The 11,727-nt window shown below is 30.6% G+C and overlaps 1 protein-coding gene across 3 annotated transcripts; it reads left to right on the forward strand.

Moving 5' to 3' along the window:
* The first annotated feature begins 4,159 nt into the window (after positions 1 to 4,159).
* On the forward strand, positions 4,160 to 10,325 carry LOC109810632 (protein ENHANCED DISEASE RESISTANCE 2). Of its 3 annotated transcripts, none has more exons than XM_083059990.1 (21): positions 4,160 to 4,572; positions 4,987 to 5,061; positions 5,209 to 5,262; positions 5,351 to 5,416; positions 5,492 to 5,553; positions 5,791 to 5,918; positions 5,994 to 6,040; positions 6,125 to 6,225; positions 6,495 to 6,590; positions 6,668 to 6,732; positions 6,829 to 6,900; positions 7,255 to 7,401; positions 7,591 to 7,799; positions 8,106 to 8,169; positions 8,291 to 8,466; positions 8,705 to 8,806; positions 8,913 to 8,963; positions 9,057 to 9,200; positions 9,303 to 9,398; positions 9,667 to 9,768; positions 9,881 to 10,325. In XM_083059990.1, exons 1-21 carry the CDS (start codon positions 4,447 to 4,449, stop codon positions 9,971 to 9,973), a joined length of 2,076 nt encoding a protein of 691 aa, XP_082916116.1. In that variant the 5' UTR covers positions 4,160 to 4,446; the 3' UTR covers positions 9,974 to 10,325. The 3 variants fall into 3 exon arrangements, with proteins under 3 accessions (XP_082916116.1, XP_020229731.1, XP_020229733.1); XM_020374142.3 differs by having other exon boundaries at positions 4,161 to 4,572; positions 7,507 to 7,799; XM_020374144.3 differs by having other exon boundaries at positions 4,161 to 4,572; positions 5,495 to 5,553; positions 7,507 to 7,799.
* Positions 10,326 to 11,727: the final 1,402 nt, after the last annotated feature.

Below are 11,727 nucleotides of genomic sequence, written 5' to 3' on the forward strand. Positions count from 1 at the left end.
TATTAATGTGATACTTAGCGATCAATATACGAATTAAATGAAATTTAAAAAAAAAAAAAAAAAAGAGCATATTCAATAATGTATGTTTATCACCTCGTTAAAAAGGTAATCCGTACTGAACTAAATAACTTTTTGGCGTGGGGAACTTAAGTTATAAGTCATTTTTCCTAGTTTGTTTTGCTTTATGGCTAGACGCTTTAGACAGTTAGACTATTGTAATTTGCAAGTTTACGAAATAGTTAGTAAAATATTCTTATAAATAAGTAAATGCGTCATTGTGGAGTGTGAAATTAAAATGAAAAATACCATTTAACTTGAAAGTATTTCTCGTTATACTCACATTTATCTTCCTTAAAAAACTCCCACCAAGAACCTCTTTAACTTATAAGTCGAGATATCTAAAGAGATTATTCAAACATTAATATTTCCATACATTTTATATATATATATATATATATATATATATATATATATATATATATATATAGAAATTACTTCTCTCTATTTACATTTTTGAGCAAATAGAAACATTATTCGTTATATTCTAACTTGTTTATTACTCAAGTTATTCTTATGATGTATCTCACTCTATCTATCCACAAACCTAATCAAGTTGGATCATGGTTGTTTCTTCTATTCCATCTTTCAATATGACAATGGTTAACCTTCTAGATGCTAAACAATCGGCTCTGTTGGAAAGTAACAACTCTTTGTAATATTATTATTAATAATTATTAATGTCATAATGAGGATTTGAGAGCAAGTCACACTGAATATCCTACATAAAGGATGAGAAAAGAGACGAAATGCTTTGTGGGATTCAAAATCGTGTATTCAAGTCGCATATGTATTCTACTAAAAACCGATTGTGTTATCTCAAAGAGCCACTATCACTTTGTCGTAATGTGTGGAGACAAACTAACATCTTGTTATAATGGTAATAGTAATCTATAGATATAATAAAATTGTCGACAATACTATCACATGTCAAGCTATCATAATTTTTCACCCCTGTTCAATGATGATTTTGTAATTTTTCTACATTTCGTTTGAATGGTTTTTTTTTAAAAATCTTTTTTAGTACAGCACATCTTGTGTTTAATTTAACCATTTCTTTTATCAATGAAATTTTCTTATTCCAAAAAGATTTTTTTTTCATTGCAAAACATAATTACTGTTCTAATTTAAATATGAAAATTTTATAATTAAGTGTGTAAGATTGGTACATAAAAATAAATTATTAACCAAATATATATACGTGAGTGACAGGGAGTTGTTTATATGAGAGAGGGCAAGAGAAAATTTGGATCATATAATCAAATATGGATGATTAAAATTAAAAGTTATTTAATGATCATATCACTACTTAAAAAATTCACACGACACTTCGATTTAATTTTAACTACTCATGTGTTGGGATTATTTTATGATATTAATCTGAAAATATATTTTATATGATTTATTTTTATAAGATTATTACACACACAATTCCATAATGATGAGATATTATCCGCTTTGAGCCTAAACTTTTAAGCTTTTATTTTTTATTATTACTCAAAAGGTCTCTCGATCATTAGAGTATGTTTATGTTTTATAAGTTGTTATTTTTTCTCTTATTTTATTAATGTCAGACTTATTTGTATTTCAACATTATGTAGTTAGTATGGTTTAAATTTTTTCCTTTGATCCTCTCATACAAAACTCACCTCACCTGATACATGCACACCGTGGAACTAATTTCTAAGTTGATGAAGATGTTTATGCATGTTTTAACTTATTGTGAGAATTGGGAAGTAATACCTCCATGAACCGTACGGTGTTGTTTATTTACAAATTTTACTTTTCTAAAGTGAATAATTCACTTAAAAAATAATAAAATATGTAACTTAAATTATTGATTAAAAAAATCAATAGTTTGACAATTAAATATTTTATTTTATTTTTAAATTTATATACATCATTTAGAATATTATATTATGTCAATTTTGATATATGTGAATGATCTAAGTAAAAGGAACTTTTAATCTAGCAATAAATTTTAAAAAATTAATAATACTTAATTAAAAATTATTGAATTGTATAATATTTGATAAAAGTTAAATTACATTGATTTAACTTTTATCAAGAATGTGTGTTAGAGATTAAAATAAAATTTAAAAAATGTGTAGAAACTAGAAACATGTTTAAATTTTAACTCAATATCCACAGTTAACAGGAAAGATGAAAGCAGAAGAGGCAGCAAAGGCCTGTGAATAAAATATAGTGTTTGAAAACGGCTTAGGAGTCAACACATAATTGGGTATCATCCATTAGTCCTTCTTTTAAGCAACCAAAAGGGATACAATCCTCCACCCAGTTATCATTCTTTTCCAACCAATTAAACGTTTCAAAATTACTACCTTGTGATTAGTTCTTACTCAAGTCTTTCAGATTTTAATCATACAGAATTATTTGCAATTCTTTATTAAGTTTCTTAAAATTAACAATCAAATAATCATCTATATTTTATTTGTTGCACTAGGAATATGAAATACAATATAAAAAAATGTTACTATCATAAACGGAGATATTTTGATGTTAGTTAAAGGGAGTTGTGGGCATATATTGATGGGCATGTACCATTTTGGATTCTAATTATTTTCGGTGAGAAAGACAATAATTCACCAACAAAATAAAGACAAAGGCAATATGGTTTTCCTTATATAGCTTTATTTTCACATGAAATTAGAGAGTGATGCAAAATATTGACATGAAAGCAAAAATAATTAAAATATGGAGTTGCTTGTATACATAGGCTAGAGAGGAAAGACGAACTGGCTTTGAAGAAAGCCTTCTTTTTGGTCCCTAAATTAATGCAAGACAATCATTCCCCACAAGTCATGTGTTGTTGATTGTGTATTTCATTCTAACTACCAAATCATTGCCGGCTAGGTAAGCAAGCTCATATCTTCATCTAAAAAAATGTTAGCAACATTACCCAATATTCTTCTCCTTTTTTTTTGGGTGGCACCAAATATTTATTAGTTTCATCAATAATTAATTTTTATTAGAGAATTTGATTGACTATTTATACATAAGAATTGAACTCAAAATTTTGTTTAAAAAGATTGAATCTAGTAAATCATTTGAATCAACGACTTTTTGATACTAAACAATATTTTTTTAAAAACACTCTAAAATTTATTAAAAATCAAACTACACCATTTGACATTGATCAGAGTGCCATTTTTCTGCTTTTGTTTTTGGTGTTTTTATCTTTTGTTAAAAACCTCCTGTCAAGTATTTATTTCAACTAGCACTACCCATAAATTTACCTCCTACCCTCCTCTATACTACAAAATAACAACAATATTAACAAAGTCTAATATATAATAAATAATTGGATTCCCAATATAATTGATAAATAGTTAAATTTTTTTAAATATGTTATCAGAAAATAAAATTATTTGTGCCATTCATAACAACTATTTTCTCATTCTATCAAACCATTTTATCTAAATTGAGTTGAGTGTTTTAGAAACCCATTTTATTTCTTATTCAGTTTCGATAAGAATTAATTTAGTATTGACCAAGCACAACACATCTAAAATCAGGTTCGGTTGTGAATATTGGCATATATATATATATCCTCATATAATAATCCTAATTGATAATCAAAATCAATCTCTCCAGCATAGAGATTATCTTTTAGGAGTACAATTTTACTCGAACAGAATAAAACTATTATAAATATTATTATGAATGTAATAAAAATAAATAAAAGAAAAGAAAAAAAAACTTTAATAATTGAGTAGTTTTTTTCACACCAAAATATTTGAGTAGTTGTATTTCCAAGTCTTTGAAATAGAAAAAATGTTAAAGGAAATTTGATATTTTTATCTGAAATATATTTTTATACACAGGTAAAATTGAATCTTAATCAACATTTTTAAAAATGATCAAATATGTCAAATGCATGTATGGTACAATATAATAATCATATTTTTATTAATTTTGACAGTAATCCAATAAAAAGAATGTCTTAAAATATGAAAGAGAAATGTGGGGATAGTGGTGTGGATTGAGTTTTGGAGGCAAAGTGAGAAGAGAAGGGCAAGATGGTAAATTGACGTGGTCCCATGTAATGTAAGTATAACGAGAGACGAAGGTAGTTATTGTTGAAGCGGGAACATAGGACACAGAAGAAGAACGACAATAACAATATCATCCAAAGACCATTGTCGCTGCCATCAAAATTTTGGTTCTCTGATTCCCTTTTGCGGGATCAGAGGATCACCACCATCGTTTTCTTCCTCACCCCTTTCATAGGTTACTTCTTTCCTTCTCTCTCTCTCTCTCTCTCACTTGCATTGCATTCCTTCCCTCCATTGCCTCTCATTGCAAAATGCAGTTTTGAGGAATCGGAGGGTTCTTTCTCACGATTTCTCGAAACCGCGCGAGAGGAAAATGGAAGGGTGGCTCTATCTCATTCGCCCCAATCGCTTTGGTCAGCATTACTCTCGCAAGAGGTACTTCATCCTCAAAGACAATGTCCTACATAGCTACAAGATCAAACCCGCTACCCAAATGGAGGTATCAAAATTCCTTCATTTATCAACTCATTTTCCATATCTTATTGCTTTTACCATGTTTGATCTATTGTCGTATGGATCACAATTTTAACATGCTTTTGCATTAATCTATCTGCCTCCAACAGGCCGCCCTTCCTTAAATGAGAAATGTATATGTCCACTTTTTTTTACAAACATGAGACTTTTGGCAATATATGTCATTTTTTTTACTTTGTTCATGGGCCTAAAGCTTAGGGTTTAGCAGGATTATCCTTAGGCCACTTCTGAGTGGAAGGTACATGTGATCTATATAAAAAAAAATTGACTTTAGCAATATAATATTATATGATATTGCTGTTATTGAATTTTCGTTGTGGTTGCCATCATTGAATTAATTGTCAATTGTGGTTAATTAAAGCGTTGTATTAATTTTCAGGAGCCCATTAGAAGTGCAATAATAGACTCCAGCATTCGGGTTAATGACAACGGAAGGGAGAATATCAACAAAAAGGTAAGAAACCTGGGATTCTTACTATGGACAAGATTGAATACTTTTTTCTTTTTTGTTTCGAATCTATTTTCACTTCTCTGATAGAGCTGCATTGTTTCTTTTGGAAACTTTTAAGATCGTATTTACAAATATGTTTGCATTGTGCAGATGTTTTTTGCTTTCACTCTGTATAATGTCACAAATCAAAGTGATAAGCTTAAGGTGTGTTGAAATTAAAACTTCATGTAAAATATTTATTATGACAAAAAATTTCAGTTGATTGATTCATGGTACATTCCATATTTTATAGTTAGGAGCGAGTAGTTCAGAAGAAGCTGCAAAATGGATGCGTTCCTTGCAGGATGCTGCATTTAAGGTTCTAATCTGTACCTTAATGAGTTGAATGGTTGTCTCGTTATAAGAAGCTTATTTTATTGTTTTTCTTTTTAAGGAGTGCCCAAGTCCAGCAAAGGATTTTGCGATCGGTTCCACGAGAAGACGTTCAACTTTGAGGTACATTAACAAATTTCTAATATTTAATCACACATTTTCTTCTTCTTTTTGCTGAATATTTGAAATGAAGATGATCACACCCCTTCAGTCCTTTGTGCTGTAACATTATTGCGAGGGAATGATGAGTACTTATGTAACTACATTATCTTGAACTTCCTGTAATTGTGATATAAAATTATACTTATGATATTATGTAAATATACCTGCTTAATTATGTCTGAAGTGTTGTCAAAACAGAAATGGAGGCTCAAAAAGCGTGGATTGGAAATATTCTAACGTGAATTTTCAATCATGCATTTACTCTGAAGCGATGACCGCTGATGTTATTGCCCCTTCACCATGGAAGATTTTTGGTTGTCAGAATGGTAAAGCTTTATCCTAGAATAGTGCACATGGCTAGTGGACTAATCTGTATCTCATGTTGTTCATTGCTTATGCAGGACTAAGGATGTTCAAAGAAGCCAAAGAATGGGACTCCAATGGAAATGTAAGTTGCTCCTAACTCGTAACATTTTCATTTTTTTAACCAGGCATCTCTTTTGAAAAAGTGATAAGTTGTTTCCCTTTTCAGCATTGGGGTGATCACCCAGCAATAATGGCAGTTGGTGTGGTTGATGGAACTTCAGAGGCCATCTTCCATACTCTTATGTCTCTTGATCCCTCTAGATCAGAGTAAGTCTTGTGAGTGTATGTTTGGTTTTACATCCATGATCCACTTTTTGACAAAAATCACATCAAAGTTAATACAAAAGCAACTAATTGTTGCTTCCATTGATCAACATCCAACCAAAATTGATGTGAATTTAAACATGCTCTGAATTGCTATTCATAACTTGAAAATTTCTAACACCACGTTACACTCTTTATTATTGAGTGAAATTCAAAGGAACACCCCATGATTTGCTCTGGCTCAGATTACTAAATTACCAACTTTATTACAGATGGGATTTTTGTATTTATAGAGGCAATCTGGTTGAGCAACTTGATGGTCATACAGATATTATTCATCTGCAGCTGTACAATGATTGGCTACCATGGTAGGAAACATATGGAACATTGCCAATGAGAATTAATACTGTAAACATGTTAATATATGATTATATCTCATGTCCAGGGGAATGAAACCAAGAGATTTATTGTTGCGAAGATACTGGAGGAGGGAGGATGATGGCTCATATGGTACTGTTTTATGAAGTAGTAAAAGATTTATGTTGTGAAGATATGGTTCATTGTAATATCTAGCAGTTAACTTTTTTATCTTTGATTCTGTAACAGTGTTATTATTTCATTCTGTGTATCATTCCAAGTGTCCACACAAGAGAGGCTACGTCCGAGCTTGCCTTAAAAGTAATTTATGCTTTAAAATTGAGATTATTATTTTTTAACCTTTCAATGCTACAAAATAACTCATTCATATAGCAGCAGGATATAGGAGATGCAACAAGACCCTAAAGTAAGAAACAACACCCAAAGATAACTCAAAGATAAAAGTATTTATTTATAACCTGAGGATGATCAAATCCCAATCAACACTTCCCTAAAATAAATGCCTTCCTATTTTCCTCACGTCAATATTTATTTATTAGTTTTTCTAAAATAAGGTAAAATCCCAACAATAACACAACAATCCCAAAAATAACATAAAATAATAAGAAGGTTTTGGTTGTTTGATTTCTAAATTTATGTTATACTCTTTTGCAGGTGGAGGATTTGTAGTGACTCCTGTTAACAAAGGAACGCAGTCAGTTGTGAGACATATGCTTGCTGTTGATTGGAAACTTTGGAAATTGTATTTGCGCCCCACATCTGCAAGATCAATAACCATTCGTATGCTTGAACGTGTTGCAGGTATGTTTACTATATGATAAAGTTACGTGGCAGATTTTGCTGTTCTACGTAGTTTTTGTTATGCATGAAATTTTACTAGTATCTACTATGATCCCCTGTTTGCAGCATTAAGAGAGTTGTTTAGAACCAAAGGAGGAAATTTCTCATCTGATCCTCTTGTAATGACAAAAGATATTGGGTTGCCTCTAGGTGTAAAGGAGGATATTAAGACCGAAGTTACAGAAGAGAAGACCAAGTTTGAGGAACCTCTTATTGTACTTAAAGATGAGGTAGAACCTTCTAGTCGTTCAAGTTTAATGGGATTGAATGATTCTGATGAGTTCTTTGATGTTCCTGAACCAACGGATTATGATCACTTTGACAATGAATGGCATTCTGACTTGACTTCAGAACAGATGGTACTTTTTGCTCACCAACATCCTTCCTCTAACATAATTTCATTCTATTTTTCTTTTGTATTTTTCTGCTTTGATAATTTTAGATAAGTTGGAACTTGTCCTGAACAAAAACAATGATGCTTTTTCTTATTAAGAATGTAAGTACACATTTACGTATAACTGTCTAAGATTTCTATGTTCCCTGCATTGTGTCATGTGTTTATGTTGTTTATTTTCTAAATGATTTTTGTATGATAATTGATATGTCTTAATGATATGAATTGTTGAGGGGATTGAAATTTGAAACTAATGTGACGTGATTTGCAGTCTGTGTCCCACCCAAGACTATCATCAGCAGCTGGTTTGGTGAAAAAATTACACGACCTAGCAGGTTAGTGTTTATATTTATGATTTAACTTTTCAATATTATTAGTTTAGGATGGGATATGCAGGACAAAATTTTCTAATATTTTTGTTGAAAAATGGTTCCAAAATTTAAACATGTGCTACAGTTCACAAAAAGGGGTATATGGATTTGCAAGAATCTGCCAAGGAGGAAAGTCCATCATGCTCTTATGGAGCCACTCTTCAACAGGATTCAACCTGTGCTTTACCCTGCACCTGGGCTGCTTCTGACCCATCTTTGTTTTTGGTTCGAGGAGAAAATTATTTACGAGATCATCAGAAGGTACTTTTTGGTTTGTTTTATGCATTCATCTTAAATTGACATGTTACTTTACATGTAAAAGGAATTGTTAAAACTACAAAATTTTGTTTTCATCATTTTATTCAGAAAATCATGAACATGAAACATTTTTTGTAAAAGGCTTCAATGAAACTAGATACTAATGTTTGGCGTTTCAAACTATAATAAACAAATTTATACGTACTTTTTTTTAGAGGGCAAATAAATTTCTCTTTTCCAGATCAAGGCAGAAGGAACCATGATGCAACTGGTTGGTGCAGACTGGCTTCGTTCTGACAGAAGAGAAGATGCCTTGAGTAGTCGTCCTGGTTCCATAGTTCAGGTATATTCCTTCTTCCTTAGTTCGTGTATTTGTGATCAAAGGGTTCTAATTATTGTCACAAAATAACAGCTAAAAACTTATTATCATTCTTTTTGGATTTATTCAGCAATATGCAGCTCAAGGTGGACCAGAATTCTTTGTTGTTATTAACATGCAAGTGAGTATGACATGACCTCATGTTGATTCTTATATCCATCACTCCTAAAATTTTATAGGATTGTGTTTAACGTACACTATTGTCATGGATCAGATTCCCGGAAATCCTATGTATTCCCTTGCACTCTATTACATGATGAAAACTCCTTTGGAAGGCAATCCCTTGTTGCAGAGCTTTGTTAATGGAGATGATGCTTATAGGAACTCAAGATTTAAGCTGATACCATATATTTCTAAGGTTCATTTCTACTAAAACGTGACATTTAATAAACAGAGACAAAAATGCAGAATCAAGATTAGTATCTAATGGTTTTTCCCCCACGTGACTTGTTTCTCCCAGGGATCATGGATAGTCAAACAAAGTGTTGGAAAGAAAGCATGTTTGATTGGACAAGCGCTAGACACACGTTATATCCGTGGCAAAAACTTCTTAGAGGTAACATTGCCGAATTTCCAAAGGATTTAATGATTATATACTGTCAATACAAAGTAATTTTACACTGTTAACTTAATAATAAATCATTATTGATGAAATTTGTAAGATAATTATTGCAAAAGTCATCAAATTTAGTCAACATGATAATTGATTTAACATCGTACATGGCTTATTTTTTCATTTCGTGCGCCAATGATTTTGCTCTATTATTTTCATCTAGTTTCTCTTGTGTTCATAAGCTAACATTTAAAATATGTTTGCTTTATAGCTTGATATCGACGTTGGATCTTCAACAGTAGCAAGAGGGGTGGTTAGTCTAGTTCTTGGATACCTGAATAATTTGGTGGTAGAAATGGCATTTTTGATACAGGTAAAAGTAAAAGTAATTGATGAATGTGGTTTTGTTGGAGTATAAAATAAAATGTGTATTGAAGTTGCTAAACCAATTTTATGAACGTATCTGAAAATGTGTTACTTTTCAGGCCAACACACAAGATGAACTCCCGGAAGTCCTCCTTGGAACATGTAGACTAAATCATATGGACGCATCGAAAGCATTTCTGGTGAATGAATAATTTATTTACCTAGGAATTCTTTCGGTGTCTTTGAGGAGTAGAAGTTGATACTCCTACACCGGAGAAAACTAAGGATTATAAATGTTACATGTTCATAAACCTGCTTTCATGTTTTGTCCACCCACTCAAAGTTGACCATTTTGATTTGACTGGTGGTAGGAGTTTTCCTATGAATTTTCTGCTGGGGCTGCTCCATTTGCAACTTAAAGCAGTTTTCATTACTTTCCTCTCTGATCACATGTTGTACAATATTAATTCCTTGGCCTAGTTCCTGCCATGAATTAATGTAATATGCAAATCAGATATCTGGAAATAAAAATTTTAAAATACATGTTCCCAATTTAAAATTACAGTCTTCTGGCTTGCCCTACTCTGCCTTCAGCTCGTGTCTTTTAAAGCTACTGTATGCTCTCATCAACTATTATTTATGATATGGTAAAGAAGTAAAACAAAATCATCTGATAAGGTACACAATTATTTCTATATGTCACGATTATTTTTTAATATTTTTTATATATATGGATCTAAAAATAGACACTAAACTTATAGGGATATCTTTTTATTATCCGTTCAAAAAATATTTTGCATTACATTATCTACATCTATTGTCGAGCATCTCCGTATTAATTTGTTCTAGGTTTTTTCAATAGATTTCATCAAGAACTTGTTATTTATTACCAATCAAATTAATCAAATGTAGTTAGTTAATTACTAGTAATTAGTTTGTACCTTGGACGGTTATTTTTAAACCCTAAACAGATTAAAAAAAATCAAATTTTTGATATTAAGGAAAGATTATATAAAATATATTATATAAAATTAAACCAAGCCACGTCATTTTTATTAAAATGGTGTGTCGAAATTAAAATTTTAAAATCAAATTTATATTAAGATCGATTGATAGTACAATAATCTTAAAATTTTAGTTCATCTAAAAAGAAATATGTCTTTAATTTAATATGGTGTATCAAAATTGAAATTAAAGTTAAAATTATTATTTAGAAGATAAAGACTTATAATATATATATTCAATATAGGAGGACATTCACAACTTAAGAAGAATAACAATAGCTCTTAAAAATATTCCCTTTATTTTATAATTTAAGATTAATTATAATATGATTAATTTATTTTTTTTAATAAGAAAATTTTATTTACACTGATGTTAATTTTGGATGAGATGAAAACGTTCATCTAACGTGATATATCTCTCGGTTTGTGACTTAGCACCAAGTTGATCAAATAAGTATAGCCGAACCCAAACTCTTGAACTAAACTTTCTTTACTTATTTTTAATTTTATTGATTTTAAATTTCTTCCATTATTTCTTTAAGTCTTCCATCATCTCCATTCCATGAATGGTAATTTTTATTGAATAGTAGTCTAAAACTGATTTGTGAAGAGCTTGCTAGAATGTAGGTCTCTTTTTTTGTCTGGGCTCAAGCCCACATTTTGACCATCACATATTGCAGTATGCATTCTACATTTGGGCTTTCAGTCCCCTAGGAGAGAACTGATGGAACTTATCTTTTAAAATTGAAGAAGTGTATGTGTTTCAAAATTTCAAGCCGATTTTCAAAGATTGGGCTGGGCTTTGATATTATATTGAAAACTGGGTTGTGTTGACCTGACCTGGTTGTCATGAATGAGTTATTTTTTGATTAGTTGTCATAAATGAGTTATTAAAAAACAAAAACTGCAATTGACCAAATAATGTATCAAAAACTACAATAAGCATGAAACTTTAATTGTTT

Source organism: Cajanus cajan, chromosome 7 (assembly GCF_000230855.2).
Source record: "Cajanus cajan strain Asha chromosome 7, NIPB_CcT2T_4, whole genome shotgun sequence".
In the NCBI taxonomy this organism is placed as follows: Eukaryota; Viridiplantae; Streptophyta; class Magnoliopsida; order Fabales; family Fabaceae; genus Cajanus; species Cajanus cajan.

Excerpts from the sequence above, each read along its gene's own strand:
- LOC109810632 (XM_020374142.3), top strand. The coding sequence starts at position 4,447 with ATGGAAGGGTGGCTCTATCTCATTCGCCCCAATCGCTTTGGTCAGCAT. Across the intron at positions 7,402-7,506 it reads TATGCTTGAACGTGTTGCAG|CATTAAGAGAGTTGTTTAGA; the intron begins GTATGTTTACTA and ends CCCTGTTTGCAG. Across the intron at positions 9,201-9,302 it reads TGATACCATATATTTCTAAG|GGATCATGGATAGTCAAACA; the intron begins GTTCATTTCTAC and ends TGTTTCTCCCAG.